The sequence below is a fragment of the Peromyscus maniculatus genome, chromosome 2 (assembly GCF_049852395.1).
Source record: "Peromyscus maniculatus bairdii isolate BWxNUB_F1_BW_parent chromosome 2, HU_Pman_BW_mat_3.1, whole genome shotgun sequence".
Lineage (NCBI taxonomy): Eukaryota > Metazoa > Chordata > Mammalia > Rodentia > Cricetidae > Peromyscus > Peromyscus maniculatus.
The window spans coordinates 172,707,022-172,728,770 of NC_134853.1; the positions used below are offsets into that span (position 1 = coordinate 172,707,022).

Sequence of the window (21,749 nt, forward strand, 5' to 3'; positions counted from 1 at the left end):
TAGGTCCTGCTATGGGCACTAACTGGTTCACACAGTCACTTTCCAAGCTCCTTAATGGTATAGAGTGGGGGCCCACCAGAAGGGAGCCACAGAACCAATGGGGCATGGTCTGGGCACCACCCTGATTAAGCAGGGCGGTGGGCCTGACTGACTCTGTCACCTCTTGAGTTACTAACTGCTAACTGTGAAGGACCCTGGAGCAGACCCAGGATGAAAAGCTGTTCTGCTAATTGTACCCTTTGTTCCTTCTACATGGAAGACTCAGTGTATGGGAAAGTTGGACCCCTTTATTAGCAGCTGCCTATCACATGCTCTGATGGCTTCGGGGTCTTCAGGCTGCTGTGGGATGTAGCTAAGGGGTGTCTGTAGGGCCTGAGGTGACCTCTGAGTTTCTATTACCTCATCCAAGAAGGCACCATAGTGGCACCTTGGGTCTGAGCCTCCACCAGGTTATCAAGGTTCCTTTACTGATGTCTCAGACACAGCCACATCATTCATCTTCTGGGATGCTTCCCCGAGCTTCCCTGGCTCCAGATGTGTTGCCAGTTCTGAGATTTTTAGGAAGGCATTTCAAAAGTGTGTGGCTCCGGAATCTGGGGCTCTCAGCTCATGCTCCCAGATCTGCGTCTGCCTTGGTGGAAATGGCTCCAACGTGGCCCGGTGACAGGAACAGGATAGATACCAACGCATCAGGCTGGTGTCATCAGTACTGATTCTTCTCCTTTCCAACCCCCTCCCCCACTGTCATCCTCTGCTAGTCAGCCTCCTTTTGGGGACCCAACCCCATTGCTTTCCCTGCACACAGAGCATGTTTACCCTAGATTTTACGGGTTTCCCTAGGCTGTCCCTACCCTCCTCCTTCTTATCTAGTCCCGTGGCCGAGAAGCATAGGCAGAGAAGGCCACAGTGCAGCTGGCATGTGCAACAAAGACAGCAACCAGCTGCCAGGTCAAGGCTTTATTTCATGCTGGGACCTAAGAGGCCTTGCAATGCCCTTCTCCCCCAGTTCACCACCAGAGTGGTCATCCACTTCCACTCTCCTTCTCTCTGATCCTGATCCCACAGAGCAAAAGCCTAGAAATCAGGATCATTCTGAGTCTAAAAATTCACAGCTCCCATGGGCCCAGCAGTGCCAGGCTCAGCTTCAGGGTCAGGTCAGCTATGGTCCGCTATGCAAAACCAATCCTGCTCCATCTGCAAGAAATGCTGGTTGGTCTTTAGGGCAAAGCTGAGGTAAAGCTCAGGAAGCTGCAGCTTCCTCTCTGTCCCACTCGGAGACCCACAGAGAGGGCCATTCCTCCAGGAGCATCTGGCCACCCCACCCCCCAGCAGCGGGTGAGTGAAGTGGCCACTGCACTGCTGTCACATGGTATATGCTGCCCAGTAGATGATGTTGACAGCTGCGAAAGCTGCAGGGAACACGGCTCGGGCATAGATGTCGATGGTGTCTGCGTCGATTGGTTTGAGTCTGGAGCGGATGCCTCCTGGGCCCCCTGGGCGGGACGTCCCCTCTTTCTTTGCCTCCACTTCCACAGACCTATAGGAGCCCATGAGGTTCCCAGGGACACGGCCCTGACGACGGGAGATGGCCAACTCCTGGCTGACCCCAGCAGCCGAGAGGGAGAAGAGGACAATGGCGTTCCTCACATCCATCTGCAGAGAGTGGGATGGGAGACAGGAGGATGGTGCTGAGGATACCCTGACTGCCCAAGGCTCCTGCACAGTACCCTGTTCAAACCAATGGAAGTGTTCCTGTCTATGCTTAGCAATCAGCACTGCAACCCTACAGTAGTCTGTGCTCGGGAGCCAGGCCCAGGGCAGGGACTCAGGGGTCAAAAGTGACCTTCTCAGTGCCGGCCAACAGAACAGCTCTTTCTGCTCCCTTGTTCCAGGGAGAAATCCATCCTTTTTTGTTTGTTTGTTTGTTCATTTGTTTTTGTTTTTTTGTTTTCATCCTTGCTTCTGAATCGTGAGACTAACCCACCCAACCTCTCACCTCCGGCCTTGGCTTTGTGACCTTGACCTTGGCCTTTCGTTTCTTCCTGTAGTCAGCGTTGAAGTGAGCAAACGCATACTCCACCAGGGCAGCAAACACAAAGACATAACAGATCCAGAAATACACATCCAAGGCCTTGATAGCAGAAGCCCGCGGCAGGGAGGATCGGGCACTGACCATGAGTGTGGTCATTGTCAACACAGTGGTGATGCCTGGTGGGAAGGGGAGCCATGGCTGGAGCCCTCCCGTCTCTTTCCCACCCTATCCCTGGGTCCCAGGAAGAGGGGAGTTCTTCAGCCCTCTACTCCCACCTTAGGCTCCGCTGCACAGGGCAGACAGAATGAGGTCTAGAGGCCAAGGATTAGTTCATAGCTATCAGGGAGATGCAGTCCTTGTATAGCCCTTCCTTCTATCAGCTCATGGGAAGAGAGAGAAGCCTCATACCTAGAGATACCCTGGCAGGCACCGCTGCCTGGCTAATCCAGAAGGAGACCCAGGACATGGCAACCAGCAGGACAGAGGGCATGTAAGACTGGATGATGTAGACACCCCGGTTCCTCCGAAGCTGGAAGTGCAAACTGAGCCTCGGGAACTGGCCAGCTGTGGGGACAACCCACTGTCAGATCAACTCCTCCCCCCACCCCTCCATTTGCCCCAAAGGTGTCAGGGAGCAGACTTGGTTGTGTGTTTGGCCCACTATGAGGCTCAGATGGAAGATCCTAGAAAACCCACCTTCCATACCTTGCCATAGGTCTGGCCACAAAGATGTTGGGTCACTCAGACAAAGAAGAGAATGGTTCAAGTTCATTGAATTGGTTCTGAGCAACCTGCCCAGCAGGGTAACTAACCTAATGGCAGAGTAACTGCCCCCATCTCTGTGCATATGTACTCTCGGAAAGGAAAGGTGGCCAAGGAAGGGGCTTAGTCCTAAGGATAAGGGCCTATAATACCCACTTCCATGTTCTCTCTAAGCCTAGAGTCCTGGGAAGAAATATCCCAGGAATAAGAAGGCAGAGACCTGGCTATGGGCATAGCAGTGTGTTCCCATCCATTTGAGCACAGCCAGCAACACTCAGTTAATGTCTAACTCAGCAGTTTTCCAGCTGCATCCTCAGCCCTCAGAACTGGCTGGCAGCTCTGTTATAAAGCACAAGAAACCTGCAGGCAGCTCATGCCTGCCCCTAAGTTACCCGATTTGAAGTTCATCAACTCCGTGGTGAAGCGGTAACTGGTGATGGTGAACTGGGCCAGCTGCAGCCTGTCCAGCCCGTGGATCTGCTCCTGGTTTTCTGACCAATAATAGACAATGTCCTCAGAAGAGTAGCCATCTGTAAGAGAGCCCACCAGCGGGCAGCAGAGTCTAGCTTAGCCCTTGGCAGTCTCAGAGGGCATGCCCCATCGACATAAGAGCCTGAGGAGTAGGGCTGGCCAGGCGACAGCCACAGAGACCTCACCCACTCAGATTCAGCTGGGGATGTGTCCTTGGCTCTGGCACAGTATTCTGCATCTCTGAGAAGGTTGATAGGTCCAGAGGTGCCGACAAAATTGGAACCATCATTGATGGAGGATGCAAAGGGGCCCAGGTCTGTTGTGTTAGGATAGCCTGGTTGCCACAGTCAGATTTTCTAGGCTCTTCTCCACCTGTGATGGCTAAATTCCCTTAGGCCATTCAGCCTGTGCTTCTCCTATACAGGCTACTGGCTCATAGGGAAGCCCTATCTTGGAAGCTTCCCTGTGCTCTGATCCAGGTCAGCCTGGCCCTGGGTCCTGCTCCAGGGCTGTGCAGCCTCAGCCCTGGGTCCTGCTCCACTGGAGGAGCCAGCACATCCCCAGACAGAAAGGAGCCCACCCCACCTTGGGGAGGGCCAACCCCATCTTGGGGAAGGCACTCACAGCTCTCCAGGTCCAGCATACACTCCTGCTCATCCATGGGGTACTTGGCGAGGTCCATGTCGCAGGCCACTGTGGAGGTGATGCTGTATAGACAAAGTGGGTTGGTGAGGTCACGATGCCCTTTGGAAGCTGGCGGGTCCCCTGCCCCTAGACAGCAGATATTCCCCCCTGCATCAACACAGAGGAGCCACCTGCTCATCACGAGCCACATGCAGCTCCAGCTGCCTCTTGGGTTTGTTTAGCGTAATTCCGGCATCTGGGCAAAAACTGAAAACTAGGGTAGTCTTAATAGATATTTGTAACTGCCTTTAGAACTACCAAGAAATGGATTTCATTTATTTTATTCTCCTTAAAATGCTTGACTATTTGTCCAAGTTACAGGTTTATGAGGCAAGAACCATCCTCAGCTCCCCGACACTAGCCTAAGGGACAGCTGGTAATTACAGCGGGGTGGTTCAATGCTGCCAAACGATCTGCTTTTCCGGGACAGACCAACATTTAGATTGTTGTGTAAATCTCTAGATCCTTTTTTGTCTTGGTTTGTTTGTTTGCTTGCATGCTTTTGTTTTTTTGAGCCCTGGCAGTCCTGAAACTCACTGGCCCTGAACTCACAGAGATCCCACCTGCCTCTGCCTCCTGAGTGCATGGATTAAAGGCGTGCGCCACACTTGACAAATATCTTGATTTTTTTTTTTTTTTTAAGTAATGGTAACTTCAATTTTTAAAGGCACCTGGTAGGAGCAGCATATCCATTACCAGATAAGGGGATGGACAATGGGGTCCATCCATGCAACGAGGACCATTCAGCCCTGCAGGTGGTGAAGCACTAACAAGCTACAGCACAGATGAACCTTGAAGACACAGTACTGAAAGAAGCCAGACATAGAAGGCCACACAGCATATGAATCCACTTCCGTGAAATACCCACAAATTCGTGAGGATAGAACAGGATGGGTGGTGGCCAAGGTCTTCAGGCTATCCAGGTGTGGTGGTGCACAGCTGCAATCTCAGCACATGGGAGGTAAGGGGCAAGAGAACCAAGAGTTCAAGGTCAGCCTTGGTTACATAGTAAGTCGTTCAAAGTCAGCCTGAGCAACATGAGGCCGAGTCTCAAAAACCACGTGACTGATGAGATGGCTGGGCAGGTGAAGGCTTTTGCTTCCACTGCTGGTGGAAGGAGAGAACTGACTCCCACAAGCTGACCTTTGACCTCCTCACATGTGTCACAGCACATGCATGTGCAAACATGTGTACACAAAGCCGAAGTGTGGCCGCTTGTTGGAAGCATCTTGGCACCCCAGAAAGTGGTCCTTCCTTTGGAGCAATTGAATGCCACAAAGGCAGTTTGGGGTAAGATTACAGAGGTCGACTGTGCTAAAATGTTCCCTGTAAAATGGTGAATGTGCAGTATATGGATTTAGCCTCATTTGAAAAACAAAAACACCTGTCTGCCTCCTGTAGCATCTGGAGCTAATGCCAACTAAGCAGGCTCTGAAAGCTAGAGGGTACAATGGGCATCACACTCTCTACTACTCATGTCTCTGTGTCCTGGAAGAATGAGGGTATGTCCCTGAGCAGCAGGGGAAGGCAGGCCCAGCTCACCGGATGCTGTATAAGATCACACCGTCAGGCTGTAGGCGGATAAGCTTGTTTTCCACAGTCACATCATGGAACCAGGCAGACTTGGCATTCACGATGAAGGTGTCGGGAAGCCACAGCTTGTCCACAAAGCGGCTGTCCAGACCGAGGGTCTCATTGGTGTGGTTATAGGACAGCCTGCTGTCCCGCCAGCTCTGGTGCAGGAACACTGTCATGGTGTACTCCTGCAGAGAAGGAGGCTGGCGCTGACGCTGTTGCCCCTTGCTGCCCTCCTGGTGGCCACAGCCCAGGGGCAGTATTGACTGGTACCTACCATGTTTGCCTCGGAGATGTGGTCAATGCTGGCTACCTCTAGGGCAAGCGCCACGTTCACAGGGGGACCTGTATGAAGCAGGGCCTGCTAAGGTTATTGTAGTAGGAACCGCAGCCTGGCACCCCAGTTGTCCTTCAAGGCTAGCCCAGACAGACAGGACAGAGGAACAGTCAAAGCCTTTTCTGGGAACTTGGAGTCGGTACACATTTCCCACCGTGCCTGGGGAGATTCCTCTTCCATCTGAGATGGCTGGGGCTTGAAATCCAATGAACCCCTGGAGTTACCAAACCAGATCCCAGCAGAATCCACACCCATAGCAAACCCTCCTGCCTGTGCCCCTGCCCCTATCAGCTGCCCATACCTCCAATGCCTGGTCGGAAGTTTCGGGCATAGCCCTCCATTAGGCCATCCAGGTTAGGGAGCCAGGATATCTCCAGGTTGGAGCCCACATAGTCCCCGATGTCATTCATTGCTCTGGGAACACAAAGTCAACTGGTCACAGCAGGCAGAGCACCAGGGCCTGGGGGTGGAGCACTGTCCTCAGCACACATGCCAAGGAAGAGCAGGTGCCAGCCCTCCCCCTCCGGCCCTTTAGGCAAGACACAGGACAGCACAGAGGTCCTCCACGCTTCTGCTACCTTCCAGTGTTAGGGACCTTTCTGTTCCCTGTGCCATCTCAGGATATAGGCAGAGATCTCAGGCTCCTTGAGGATCTCCCTAGTCCCCCTCCTCCACATGTTCATGGAGGAAAACCAAGGTTTAGCCATCAATCACCTGTGTCCCAATCCCCAGGGCTTGTCCCCAGAGCAGAGGACCCCAACCCAACAAGAGCACATGGCCTTCCTGTCAGCAAAGTTTCCCTGGATGTGGCTTGAGAGAAAGAAGCGTGAGAGGTACCCAGAAACTTGGGTGGGCCGTTATCCTCTCAGGAGGACCCCCCACCCTCCAGGTGGCCATGTACACCTAGAAATCAGCCTGACACTGAAGCAGCTGGGGGCAGGTGAATACAACAGCCTGTGCTGGCCTTGCTGTTTCCAGGTAGGACAGAAAGGCAGGGAAAATCTTGGGGACATGAGAAGAGAGAGGAGCCCACTCACTCTGGAATGCAGTTGAAGCTTCTCAGCCAGCAGAGAAGTGAGAATTCCATACAACTAACAATGGTGTGAGGTCTTTTTTCTTCCCAGCAGTAAATTGGCAATTTTTTAGAAATCTCATTCAGAAACTCCATTTACAGGAAAAGAACATGTCCTAAACCCTTTGTGTAATTCTCGTGGCTTCTGGTTTTACCTTACCAGGTTATAATCCAGGGTATTGACTGAGCCACCCTATAATCTCACTTGCCAAGAGAGAAAAAGGAAAAGGAAAAAAGGCTTCTTAGCAACCTTTTGAGATGCAACTTGAAAGCCACAAAAAATAAAAAAGGCACTTATGGCTAATGTCAAGACAATGAGTTGAGACTCTCCCTCAAGACACCTGCACATTTTACTCTCCCTTGCTTGACTGGGATGCACGCACACGCTAGTCATGGCCTTCTTTCTGAGTGAGTTTTCAATCCTCGTGTTTAAACTTATATTAAAATATCGGTAATAAGGCTGGGCAGTGGTGGCGCACGCCTTTAATTCCAGCACTCGGGAGGCAGAGGCAGGCAGATACCTATGAGCTCAGAAAGTCTAACCTGTTTATACAGTGAACCCCAAGCCAGCCAGAGCTATATAATGAGACCCTGTCTGTAAGTAAATAAGTGCCTACCATCTCCATCTTTACCTAATAAACTGGCTAGTGCTGAAATTTTTCTGTGCTGAAGCAACAAACACCAGCTTGGCCTGAGTTGTTGAGGGCCCTAAAAGTATAGGGGAACTCCTCAGCTGCTGAGGTGGCAGTGAAGACTTCCCTCCAACAGATCCAAAACTGTGAAGCAGACGGACCCATCCTGCCACCAACCCAGACATTGCCAGAGCACGGAGCCTTAAGCATCCTCTCCATACTTTCTTCTGCTTGCTGGAACCGAGTCCTCCACCCTTCCTTGCCTTCCCAGCCGTTGTTTCCACCTGAAACCTCAGTCTGGGACCTTGCCTGAGTGTAAGGTCTTTGTGAGTGTAATTAGGATAAGGCCACATCGGAGCAGGGCAGGCAGAGAAAATGAGAGCAAACGATTTGGCAGAGATGGGAAAGCAGGTGAAGACAAGGGCGAGGCCACGCGGGGCCTCCACAAGATGAGGGGTACTGAGTCCTGCTGGCCGCCACTAGAGGCAGGAGGGAAGCTGAGGGCGACTGTCCTCACAGACATTCCAGAGGGTTGGGGGTTTCAGGCCTTCAGATGTACAAAAGAAAAAAATTTCAGTTGTTCGAAGCCACCCAGTTTGTGTAATGTGTTGTGGCAGCCTAAAACACTAATGCGTGCTACGCTCCTGCCCCAGGGGACAGTCCGCCATGAAGGAGTGGGAATGATACTAGGTAGGCAAGGAGCGAGACATGAGGTGACTGAGGAAAATGCAGCTGCCATCTTGCTGACCATGTCTGCTATTGGTCAGAACGTCCCTTTGTGGTTAAATGCCCTTGAAGGCTCAGTGAGGCTGTTCCCTGTAGATCAGAAACAAAAGCACAAACAAAGGGTCTGCATCCTCAGGAGACCCTGTGTCTTTATAATATCTCGTGTATTATGATGCTCACACATTCGATTTTTGTGCAAGTCATGAGAAGAAATATCCTAAAAGGAAGATCCTGACCGCTATGATTTGGGAGGGGAAAAGTGTTATTTACCTCCCATGAATATACCACCCACCACAAATGTTCATAAAAACATCTCTAAAATCCACAATCCCGAGCCGCTGGACTGCTCTCTGCCTGTGTGCAGCAACTCTAGTCTGTTTTACAGTACTTGCTTTGCTAAATAAACTTCTACTTAAATTGTCTGTCTCTTGACAGAATTCCTTCCTTCAAGAAGACAAGAACCAACAGATCTCCTTAACAGTAGAGACCAGTCACACAGTGAACCTCTTGTTACTCTGACCATCTTATTCCAGGGACAGGGGAGTAACTTTGGATATGGCCTCCAGGGCCTTGGTCTGGGATGGTGGAGGAAGTCTGAGCCAGCTCTACCTGGCACTACCAGAAATGAGGCCTCTTGCTGGGTGGCCCCACCAGGCCACTGCAGCAGTCCCTCAGCCCTCCTGGGTACTGAATGCCTGGCTCTCCTCTGTACATTGCTTGCTTCTCTATGTGGATGTCTCTCAGTAACCTGGAACACACCTAGTAAGGTACACTGGTGACCTAGGGGCTGGTTGCTCCAGAGATCCTGTCTGTACCTTCAGATCGCTGGGATAACCCCCCACCCCCAGTATTTTTATGTGCTAGGATTCAAATTCAGGACCTTATGCTTATGTGCCAAGCACTTTACCAACTGAGCCATCGCTCCAGACCATCAGGCAACTCCTGTCTAAGGTGAGCCACAGAGAGGTAGTCATAGCCCAGGTTAGGCAGAGGGCCCGGTCTCATGGGAAGAGACAATGCAAGTGGTGTTAAGAATAATGCTAGCCAGGCAACGGTGGCACACACCTTTAATCCCAGCACTCGGGAGGCAGAGGCAGGTGGATCTCTGTGAGTTTGAGGCCAGCCTGGGCTACAGAGCGAGATCCAGGACAGCCAGTGCTACACAGAGAAACCCTGTCTCAAAAAACAACAAAACAAACAGACACAGAATAATTCTACAGGTGGGTCTCAGGGTCTCTTCTGCCTAGGCTGGAGGCTATATAAAGGGCAGCCTCTTGGAGAAAGTGACAATGGGAGGCTCTGGATTGTGAACAGGACATGATCAGTGGCCATGGCAAAGCAGAGGTAGATATGAAGGGCCCTGGAGACAGGAAAAGCCTCAATCTGGAGTCAGGGCAGGGATTCTGAACAGCAGGTCTCATAGTTAAATTCACATTTTAAACACACACTTCTTTCAGGTGTGGTAGCACACACATGCCTATGATCTCAGAGATGGGGGTAGGAGGACCAGGAATTTAAGGCCAGCCTCAGATATATAGTGAGTTCAAAGCTGGACTGGGCTACATGAACCAAAATGGGGGGGGGGGAGAAGAAAGAAACAATAACAACAACAAAATCCTACACAGTTCTGCTAGAGCTAAAGTGGCTGGGGAGCCAGACAGAGCTTTGCCTTTCTCTGCACAAGTCAGACCATGACTCTATTTACTCTTAGGTGTGTCTTAGGAGCCCTAAAGTCTTCTCCAGTTGGGGAGGCACCAGTAGCAGATGGTCCAAGGCTCCACTTTCCATCCCATATTTCATTTATCTGCTTCATATACCAGACTTTGAAGAAGTTGTTTGGTATCAAATTTTCTTGCTAACAAAATTTTCCTAATCTCTGGCCTACCAAGTACTACTACTTTAGCCCATCACGATGGACAAGACAAGATATATGGGTCTATTGTTTATTCCAAACAGAGAGAAAGAGATTGCTCCCTAGCCATCCCCCAGAGTGAGAGATGGCGCTGGAGATGAGACAATGTGATTACAAGGTATGAAACAGTTAAATTAAGCCCTAGCCTCTAACAAAGTACAATTAAGACTGCAAATGGAAGTCATCCTGAAGGCCAGATGTGAGGGGACTTGAAATGGGCTTTATTTTTGGACTACCCAGCTGTCATCTAGGCAGTGTGGAATGAGGCCATCAGGAGACACTGTCCTTCCTGGCCTGTCTCAGGGCAGTGGCACACGTGTGCATATTTCTCTTCTCTCCTTATCCTAGGTCTGCTTGGAACATGAAAGTAAGCACTTAACTATGTTCTAGGAGCGAGAAAGGAGGAGACTTCACTCACTCCTATGTCTCTTCCCTGCTGGGAAAATGGCTTCCATTTTCCAGCTGTGAATAAGTACAGAGGACTGGGGCATGAGGAAGGCTCAGCTACCTGCCAGGTTCTGGGATCTGAAGCCCACAGTCCCTACTGGCTCATGACAGGTTTTATAGGGCAGGTGTGCTAATGGGCAGGGAGTACACACGTTCTGCACTCAATGAACATAACATGGGGTGGAAAGGTCTCCATTCTTACTATTAAGTTACAGGTATCATGGCAGAGAGCTGCTGGTTCTCCCAAGCTCCCTTGGAGACCACTGACAGCCTGAGATTGGGATATTATGTGAATAGATGGACAGAGAGACTCAGACACATATCAGGCTTTGATTTAGAGATTCAAAGTCTTGAGGCAGAGCAGATGCAGTGAAAACATATTAGCTGCCCCCTTGAACTACTTCTGGTGTGTTATGGGAACTCCTCCCCTCCTCCCCCACTGAGAAACGAACCCACCCTATGCCTCTGGAGACAGAAAGGGAAGGTGGGTGCAGCTGAGCCAGGCAGCGGATGCTCCTCACTGCAGCATGCATCCACTGCGCACACACAAGCCCACGGATCCCACAGCTCCACTTTTAGAGCAGCATGCTCCTTGCTAGCACCCCAGTTACCAAGGCAAAGAAGAGTATCGCGACCATCGCTCTGTGAGCACCAGGGAGATGGAGGTGCCAGCAGCCTGGGAGGGACTCCCACACGGGTGTGCAGTTGACAAGCTCAGTGCCCACTATGTATGCAGGTCTTTACACTCTGTGCCCAGCCCACAAATATGACATATACACTTTTTCCCTATCACACAACAAACCACTGAGGTTGAGACTGAGGAGAGAATCTGGAGACTAAGGGAAGAGGGGAAGTTGTCTAAAGTAGAAAGGCCAGAAGAGATGAGAGGAGAAGCCCTGCATGGTCAGCACCTTGCTAAACATGAAGGTCACCACAAGGACTGAGCCGGCAGCTGTATCTTTGGCTCCTTCCCACCCTGGAGACATCCTTTAGCCCTGTCACACTGCTCCATGTTGTGTTATTGTCAGGTCAAGCCAAGAAGAAGTCTGGGCAGAGCCTTCTAAGGATAAACTTTTAAAATATGACAAGACAGTACCTATTTTCAATTAGAGGATGAAATGGAAGCTCGGCAGAGCAGTGGCATCCTCCACTTCATGCATGGTGCTGTTCCATAGAAGATTAGGATAATGACAAGTCTCAGGCTTGAGTCTCTCAGCTTTTCTGCCCAAGAAAACAGGTACACAACCCCCACCCAACACCTCAGAAGCTTCACACAAGCCAGGGTTTATAATTTCTTTTTTGTTTTTTAAATTTGGGGAAGGGGATAGGCTACACATGCAGATTTGAGGGAGGGGTCTGGAGAATTTCCCAGCAAGCAACCTATAAATAGGTCCTGTAAATAGAATAAATAGACACAAAATGAGCTTCATCTCAGCACAGGACAGGATTTGTCACCATACGAGTTTTGGAATCATGCTCAGACTAAAATGCTGGGGTGTCAGAGCCTCTAGAGTTTCAGATTCTTGGCCATGTGGCCATGGACGGGGCCATCATCTGACCCCTGAGCCTCAGACAGGCAGCTGTGCTACTTTGCTTAACCCTCCTTTCTGAAGAGAAGGGAAATAAAGCCCACAGAGACTGAGAAGGAACAAAGCCCTTTCCAGGGCACCGGCTGATCAGAGGCTCACGGTCAGTGCCCATTCTCTGGTCTCCAACCTAGTTATAACATTTGTAGCCAGACCTAGGCCTTCTGGACCTCTCCCCCACCTGCCAGCAGAGAAACTCAGACACCTGCATCACCTGCTTCCTGGATATCTATAGCCAAAATACAGCTGGCATGCGGCCATATCTGTTGCCCATCAGTCAGTTAGTTAGCCATCAAGTCCAGAGCACAAGGGACCTGTTTGGACCATTTGCTGCCTCTTCATCCAAATGATTTTCACAATCCCCACCACCACTCATGACTCTCATGGAAGCTGACTCTGCCCAAAATGACCAAGGTGACCAAGAGTGGGTTTTGGGTCAGAGAGTAGAGAAAGAAGACAGAGACTGTGGGGTGTTGGAGGCTACTGAGAGGGAGCTCCAGCCAAAGGCTTTCCTTCTCAGACTCTTCTTGCTCTGGCGGAAACAGTCCTCCTTCTTCCCCAAGAATACAGTCTCCTTCCATGGTGGGTATACTACTTGGATGTCATTCACCTGCAGTCAGGATTCAGTTCATAAACTCTGAAGCGATTCCTGAAAGGAGACACACAGTCGCCTCCGCCCTACTGACAGGGATGGGACAAACATTCCTGAGGCGTCCATCCAAGCAAGAGGCAAAGGATGGTCATTACTCCCGACTCTCTCAAGGGCAGACCCCCAAGCCCCCTCCCCCCAGTTCTCAAGTCTTTCCCTTCTTTTTGCCCTCAGCTCCTCCTGCCAAGCTTCATTCAGCTCAGCACCTGGAAGGGCACCAGGGGGCAAGAAGCAGCTCAGTGTCAAGTAGCCAAGGCCAAGGATGAAGAGAGCTGTCCATATTAACCTAGTCTGGAGGCTCCAAACCCGCCCCGCAGCGCAGCGTTCAGCACCGGGGACGACGGACAGCACCCAGGCATCAGAAAGAGGTCGGCGGGGTCCTCAGAATTGGAAGAACAGCACTTGCAAAGCGGACCTGGGTGGACCTGGGGGTGAAGACTCAGGGTCCTGGCAACTCCGAACTCTGCCCCGCGGAGGACGCCCGCCAAAGGACGAGTCCCTCCCGCCCCACATCGTCCCCGGCCCGGGAGGCGCTCACCTGGCGCCATGGTGCGGCTGCGCGCCCAGCAGCAGAAGCGATGGCAGCAGCCAACCCAACACGTCCATGGCCTTGCGGGCTCTGCGCGGGACAGGTCCGGCCAGACCCGGCACGAGCAAAGTTGCTTCGCCTGTGGCCGCGCGGCGGCACCAGAAGGGCGGGAGCGCGAAGGAGAGTGGCGCGGGCGCGAGGGGAGGACGGATCACCGAGCCCGCCCCGCCCCGCCCCGCCCCGCGCTCCAGTCCCACCCCCGCTTGCGCGCCCCGCCGCACCCGGGAGGCTCCTGCGCGCCCCAAAACACCCTGTGGTCGCTCCGCTGCGCTCCCTAAGCCTCGCGTGCGCTCCCTGTCCTCTCCATTGTCCGCCAGGAGTGTGGCGCGCCAGACCCTCCAACTGCTGCCCTTGCTGTCAACAAACAGGTTCCTCCACGTGTCTGTCAGGAGCACAAGCGACTAAGGCGCAAGACCTGCGTGGACTTCGTCGGACAGGTAGTGTTCCTGAGGCGGCGCTTGCTTGGGCAGTTCGTGAGGGGTCTCAGGCCTGGTTTGCCTAGGCGGGGGCGTCCCTGAAGCAGTCATCTTCTCTATCAGGGAGCAGCTCCCCCCTGCCCCCCCCACCCCCCCACCCCCTGCCACCACCACCACCACACACACACTTAGTAGCATCAACTGCTTGTTGTGCACTTGGAAAGCATCCTATTCCCTGGACACCCTCCATCCGATGACCTCCCCATGAGAGAGAAAGCTGTTGGTACTATTGACTGTCTCTCTGAGCTGCGGGTTTTAAAAAAAAGCCCTACTGAACAGGAGAGACTACTAATAACGGAGTCTGGATGTCAGGCCCCATCTCACCCGTCCACAAAATTAGGACACGTCCTACCTGACACTGACATCAACCCTCAAAGCAGAAGACTCACACATCTTCCATTTTAAAAAATTACCTCTTTTACTTTTGAAATTATAATTCTATCTTTTCCCCTATCCTTTTCTCCCTCCAACCTCTCACATATATTCCTCTTTCCTCTCTTTCAAATTTATGGTCTCTATTTCATTAATTGTTGTTACATGCAAATATGTATATGTGTATACATATATATTCCTAAATATAACCTGCTCAGTCTGTATAATGTTACTTGTGTTTTGTTTTCAGAGACGATCATTTAGCTATTGGATAACCAATTAGTGTACTCTTCCCTGGACATAACTTTCATTTTAACTCTTTTGACTAACCCTAACCCTTTTAAAGAAGATACATAATTTGTTTTTATTTTGTGTTCACTGGTGTTTTGCCTGCCTGCATGTCTGTGTAAAGGTGTCAGAAGTCCTGGAACTGGAGTTACAGACAGGTGTGAGAGGCCATGTGAGTGTTGGGAATTGAACCTGGGTCCTCTGGGTCCAGTGCTTTCAGCTGCTGAGCCTTCTCTCCAGCCCTGGAGGATTCCCTTTAAAGGCTAATCACAAACTTCAATCATTGTTCAGCCTCATTTACTGACATCACTGGGTGCCTGGGACCACACAAAACACTTTATAATGGTCAGATTCAGGGCTAGAGAGATGGCTCAGCAGTTATGAACATTGACTGTCCTTCCAGAGGACCCAGGTTCAATTCCCAGCAACCACATGGCGGCTCACAGCTGTCTGTAACAACAGTTCCAGGGGACTGGACACCCTTACAGAGGCAATGCACATAAAAATAGTAAACACTTTTTAATGGGCAGATTCAGCCTACCAATGGTGTACACTGCACCTGTAGTTCCAGCTACTTGGGAGACTGAAGCAGAAGATGAGTTGTTTAGATCCAGCCTAATGAATGGAGCAAGAATGTCTTAAACTCAAGTGGCCTAAGTTCCCTGGGGATGACTGGCCAGACTGAGATATATAGAAAAAGATGAGTTATGGAGCTTCAGCACAAGGCATTCCTTAGACATTTTTTATTGTTTTGCTTGATGTAGTCTAGGTTGGCCACTTGCTATATAGCCAAGGATGACTCTGAACCCCTGATCATCCTGCTTCCCCTCACGTCCTGGGATTACAAGCTTTCAAAACTTTGTTCCTACTAAGATTTCTGAAAAGTAGTTTTGGAGGTTTGGTTCCTCCCCACCAATATGTGTAACTAGTTATCTCTCCATCTTCCTCTCCCTGTGGGCTCTACTAAGGGAATTGGGAAAGACAACCATGGAGCATACTCACCCGAGAGGGAACAGAGAGTTGGCCCTGTGTGTCTGTTAGAATCTCGGGCTGTTTCTAACATGCCCGAAGACACTACAGATTGTTTTCACAGGCTTTCCTCTCCCATCATTGCTCTGAGGAGAGCCCCACTCACTGTCTGCCACCACGAGGCATCTATCACAGAACGGCTGCCCATCTCAGAAGTGTGTGCTTTTTTCCAAGTACCTCAAGAAGCCCCTCTTCTAGTCTTGGTGCACTTAGAGTATGTATTAGGAGACCTGCTACCCTGACAGAATAGTAGTAAAGTGGGACTGGAGAGGTGGCTCAGTGGCTAAAAGCAGTTGCTACTCTCTCAGAGGAGCTGGGTTTGATTCCCAGCATCCACATAACAGCTCACAACCATCTAGTTCCAGGGGGTCCATAGCCCAACCAGGCATGCATGTAGTGCACAAACATATGTGCATGCAAACATTCATACACATAAAATGAAAACAAATAAATCTTTTAAAAATAGAACAGTAGTGAAAAAGAAACTGGGAATTCAAGCCTACTCGTTTGATCCCTTCACTATTCATTCTGGCATCTACATCAATGATGCATCTTCATTGTCAACTTGATAGATTAGGAATCACCTAGGAGAGGCACCTTTGGGAGTTTCTAGGCAGGTATTTTTCAGAACAGTTCAACTGCAAATGGAAGACTCACCCTGAATGTCACTGGCGCCGTTCCATAGGCTGGGGTCCCAAGCTGAATAATAGAAGGGAACAGAAGAGAGAGCAAGGTGCTGAGCACAAGCATCTCTCTTGGCTTTCTGACTGCAGATGCACCATGACCAGCTACCTCACTGCTGACACCAGAGCTAGAGCTGCTCTTCCTGCCAAGCTTCCCCCACCATGATGGACTGTGCCTCTAAATTGTGAACTAAAATAAACCCTTCCTTCTCTAAATTGCCCTTGTCAGATATTTTGTCAGATAAATGACACCTACTAATACACCTCCATTACTATGTATTTGACATGAATCGGGTAGAATTTATTGAGAACCCTTCTCAGATAATCAAGGCAATGGCTGCTGTGTCTTTTGGTTCTGGGCAAGGAGGCATGTTGCTCTCCCAAAATGGGACTGAGCAGGAAACCTGGAAGGTTGAAAATCCTGCCTCTTTAGGCAGCCACAGGAGTCACGAGTTCAGTTTATCTGTGAATAGCAAGGTCCTTGTGGCACTGATAAAGCCACAGAGGAATGGTCTCCTGGGGAGCTCAACAATCATGACTGGCTTGCAGTCTTCCTTGCCGAAAGTTTGGATGATCGCTTTGTTGGTGCATCCAGCACATGGGAAGGGAGGGAACAAGTGTGAGGCTTGGACAGGGGAGCTGGCCTAAGCCCATTACTGCAGTACCACAGCAGCAGGTTGGCCCCAGGAGGTAGAGGTGAGTCACACAGCCTGCGAGAGGAAACTACATTCTCTAAAAATTTAAAGTCCTTGTCTGATGCAATTGTGAATTTGCTTTGTTATTTTCCTGGGAAAATGTACTAAATAGAGAAAAATGACAGTGATACAAATAGGGTTTCATTGAGCCTAGAGTGTAATTATTAATCCTGTGATTTTCAGTTAGATTGTTCATGTGGATAAGCAGGAGAAACTTGGCAGAAAGGATCACATACAAAATACTTGGAGCCGGGCGGTGGTGGCGCACGCCTTTAATCCCAGCACTTGGGAGGCAGAGCCAGGCGGATCTCTGTAAATTCGAGGCCAGCCTGGACTACCAAGTGAGTTCCAGGAGAGGCGCAAAGCTACACAGAGAAACCCTGTCTCGAAAAACCAAAAAAAAAAAAAAAAAAAAAAAAAACTTGGAGCAGACTAAACTCTATAGTCTATTCAAAGAAGGTATGCGGTCCACTCAGAAGAGGGCTTAGCTGTCATTTCCTTAGTAATCTCAATCTCAAGCACCACTGAAGAGTTTTTTGGGACACTTAGAACATTTGTTTCTGCCTAGAGCAAGACAGGCATCAAAGTACCATTACTTGAATTTAATGTAGAGAAGTTTGAATTCTATTCTCAAATTTTGTTTTGAAAGTGACATTTTACTGAGTGGTGGTGGCACACGCCTTTAATCCCAGCACTCGGGAGTCAGAGGCAGGCAAATCTCTGTGAGTTTGAGGCCAGCCTGGGCTACAGAGCAGGTTCCAGGGGAGCTGGGACTGTTATATAGAGAAACCTTATTTTGGAAAAAAAAAAAAAAAAGGTGAAGAAGACTAAGGAGAAGGAGAAGAAGGCGAGGAAAGTGACATTTTGAAGTCTTTCGCATGATAGAAAATATTAGACACAAATTAACATTTCTAACAAAAGAGCTGTCAATCAAGCGAGAAAAACTCTACACTAGATATGAGCATGATTGAGTCTATATCACAAAAACTCCTAAAAATGGCTGCTAAGGAGATCCAACACTAGACTTAATATACAGGGTATCAGACTGGAACTTCTGTGGCTGCACTGGAGCAACTTGTGAGGAAGGGTTACCATTGGTCTGTCTTCTGGACCTGGATTCTCTGACTATGCATGCTGATGTCGCAGAAGTCAAGGAAGGTTTACTAGCTAGGCTTGGTGGTGAATTCCTTCAATCCTAGTACTCAGGAGGCTTAGACAGTAGAGTTCAAGACCAACTTAGTCTACAATAGCATGTCCAAGGACATCTAGTTTACATAGCAAGACCCTGTCTAAAAAAGCATTTAAAGTAGAATTTCTGTCATTTTTTTTCCATACTTTATAAATAGAGTCACACAGTACGAAACTGGTATAGATAGCCATCCAAAGTTGCTTCCAATGATCCTGCCTCTGGTTTTTAGAACTCATTTCCTGTTGTATGATCTGGAGCCAGCAAATTGTAATGATATCCCTGGGGTGATAAGGAATCACCAGACTTGGTCATAAAAGCCATCGGCTTAAGTCTTACGAGCATATCTGGTGTTTCTGTTCTTTGATGGAGCCCCTTGCTCAATGTGAGCTGATGGCAGAGCAGGAAATGAGGTCAGCTTTGACATATTCATAGCCAGGAGGAACATAGGCCCCAGTCCCCAGATAGAGGACCTAAATCCTGTCCCCCTCTCTCAGTAAGCCTGGAAGTGGGTAATGCCTAGTGAACCTTGAGCCCCCTGAATCCTCAGGTGACATCTGACTGCAGAGCTGAGAACAACTACACATTTGTTGCTGCATGCATCAGCATTTTGGGGGTGGGGATGGATGACAGAGTCTTACCATGTAGTCCTGGGGAGCCTGGAACTTGCTATGTGGATCAGACTGGTATTGAGCTCACAGACAGCTTCTTGCCTTGCCTTCTGAGTGCTGAGGTTTAAGGTGTGCACCAGCATGCCTAGCCATCAGTGTTATCTTTTTGCTGAGTTGTATTGCCTTGAGTATAATTTAACTTCCCACCTGTTGATGGTCATTTGAGTACCCAGTTTAGGCTATTATAAGTAAAAATGCTTTGAACATTCAAGTACAAGTCTTTGAGTGGACATATGTTTTCATTTCTTTTGAATAAATATGTAGGTGTAGGATTGTTGGATTTTAGGGGAGCAAATGCTTAGTTTATAAAAGACTGCCAATCTGCTCTCCAAAGTGGCTGTACCATTTAGAGATGTGTGAGATTTCATGTTGCCTCACCTCCTCACCAACACTTAACATTCCAAATCTCTAATTTGGACCAATCTACAGCTAGGAAGAGGTATCTCATTGCAGATATAATGTGAAACTTTTTTCAATGACTAAGGTGCTGAGTGCCTTTTTAGATGTTTTCTTTTAATTTCTTACTAATTAAAATATGAGGTTATTTGCCTTCCATTTGTTGAACTAAGTAGTTACATTTGTTTTAGAAAGACGTTTTATAAATATATTCACCCAATCTGGGGTTTCTCTATTTATTTTTCACTTCAACCAAACTTTTGAAGGCCCAGAGGTTTTTTTTTTTTTTTGGTTTTTCGAGACAGGGTTTCTCTGTGTAGCTTTGCGCCTTTCCTGGAACTCGCTTTGTAGACCAGACTGGCCTCAAACTCACAGAGATCCGCCTGCCTCTGCCTCCCAAGTGCTGGGATTAAAGGCGTGTGCCACCACCGCCCGGCCTAGAGTTTTTAATCTTTATTAAATAATCCACATTATCTATTTTCCTTCATTGCTGCTCTCTTGCCTTGACATGGCCTAGAAACTTTCCTCGGTAGAAGTTGGCGTCATCTGAGGGCTCTGCGATGGTTTGAACAAGAATGCCCCCGTAGGCTCCTATATTTGAATGCTTGGTCCCCATCTGGTGGAATTGTTTGGGTAGGACTAAGAGATGTGGCCTTTTTGAGGAGTGTCACTGAGGACCGGATTTGGGGTTTCAAAAACCCAGGTTATTCTCAGTGCTGTTTTCTCAACCTCATGGTTGTGGATTAGATATAAACTTCAAACTACTTCTCTAGCCCCAAGTCTGCCTCGCTGCTGCCATGCTCCCCACCATGACGGTCATGAACTTCAGCCCTTTGGAACTGTGAGCCACAAATTAAAAGATTTCTTCTATAAAGTTCCTTCTTCATGGCGTTTTGTCATGGTGACATAAAAATAAGGTGGGCTCCCTTATGCACAGTCCATCTCCAAGGTTCTTGGTTCTCTGTTGCCCAATAACTTGAGAATTGCTATTGTATTATATATTTTGTTCAGTTTTTAAAAGTTGTTATAGCTATGAGGAAAGAAACAGAAATTTCCATTTTTTTTTTTTGGTTTTGTTTTTTTGAGACAGGGTTTCTCTGAGTAGCTTTGCAGCCTGTCCTGGAACCTGCTCTGCAGACCAGGTTAGCCTCAGGGATCAGGACCACAGAGATCTGACTGCTCTGCCTCCTGAATGCTGGGATTAAGACATGTGCCACCACCACTCGGCCCCTTTATTTTTTCATGTATGTATTTATTTGTGTGTTTTGCAGCACAGGGGGTTGAAGCCAGGACTCCACACATGTCACATGACTGCTGTACCACTGAGTTACACTGCCAATTCATCTCCATTTAAAAAAAATGTTTTAGGGCCTATAGAGATGGCTCAGCACTCAAGAGCATTTGCTGCTCTTACAGACAACCTGGATTCAGTTACCAGTGCCCACATGGTGGCTTACAAACATCTGTAATTCCAGTTCTAGGGAATCTAACACCATCTTCTGAACCCCAAAGGCACCAGGCATGCATGTAGTACACATACATAGACACAGTCAAAACACCCATACACACAAAATAAAATTAATGAATATAAAAATAAAAATTTTAATTTTTCTTGAATATTTGTTTTAAAAAGTGTGTGTGTGTGTGTGTGTGTGTGTGTGTGTGTGTGTGTGTACATCTGTGAGTACAGGTGGCTTCAGAGTCCAAAAGAAGGCCTCTGGAGCTGGAATTACAGAGGTTTTTGAGTGACTGACCTGGCTGTTGGGAACCTAACTGTGATCCTCTAGTAGAGCAGCAAGCGCCCTTAACCTCTGAGCCATCTCTATGGCCCCTAATTTATTATCTATTTATTTACCTTTTATTTTTATTCATATATATGTGACGTCTGTGTATATGTATGCCATGTATGTGCAGATGCCCTCAGGGACCAGAAGAGTGCATCCAGTTGCCTGGTGCTAAAGTTACAGGCAGTTGTAAACTGTCCAGTGTGGGTACTGAGGACAAAACTGAGGTCTTCTGAAAAAGCACTTGTAACCTCTGAGCCATCTCTCTAACACACACACACACACACACACACACACACACACACACACACACACACACATTTTTTAAATGTGTGCTTTTTGAGACAGGGTCTCGTGTAGCCCAGGCTGTCCTTAAACTCACTATGTAACTAAGGGTGATTCAGAACTTCTGATCCTTCTATCTCCCAGCTGCTGGGATTAAAGATATTGTGCCCCCACACCTGGTCTATGCTGGAAATCAAATACGGGGTCTTGTGAGTGCTAGGCAAACAGTCTATTAGCTGAGCCAGAGATTCTACCTAACCAGTATTTCTTAAATGAAAACAATTTTATTGCCAATAATTTACATACCATAACATTGCCTTTGTTTTCAACAGCCAGCTTCCCCAGGCATAGATAATTAGGTCACTGGTTCTCCTGTCAGTCTGTCTTTTTTTTTCTTCAGTGTTTTCAGG

The 21,749-nt window shown here is 48.8% G+C and overlaps 1 protein-coding gene across 1 annotated transcript; it reads right to left on the bottom strand.

Annotated features, from left to right (window-relative positions):
• Nucleotides 1–920: 920 nt before the first annotated feature.
• On the bottom strand, nt 921–13,644 carry Gabrd (gamma-aminobutyric acid type A receptor subunit delta). The gene is made up of 9 exons (XM_006992387.4): nt 13,424–13,644; nt 6,163–6,275; nt 5,802–5,869; nt 5,492–5,712; nt 3,890–3,972; nt 3,187–3,324; nt 2,441–2,596; nt 1,997–2,208; nt 921–1,653 (listed from the first exon to the last, which is right to left on the bottom strand). The coding sequence occupies exons 1-9, from the start codon at nt 13,489–13,491 to the stop codon at nt 1,363–1,365; spliced, it is 1,350 nt and encodes a 449-aa protein (XP_006992449.1). The 5' UTR covers nt 13,492–13,644; the 3' UTR covers nt 921–1,362.
• Nucleotides 13,645–21,749: the final 8,105 nt, after the last annotated feature.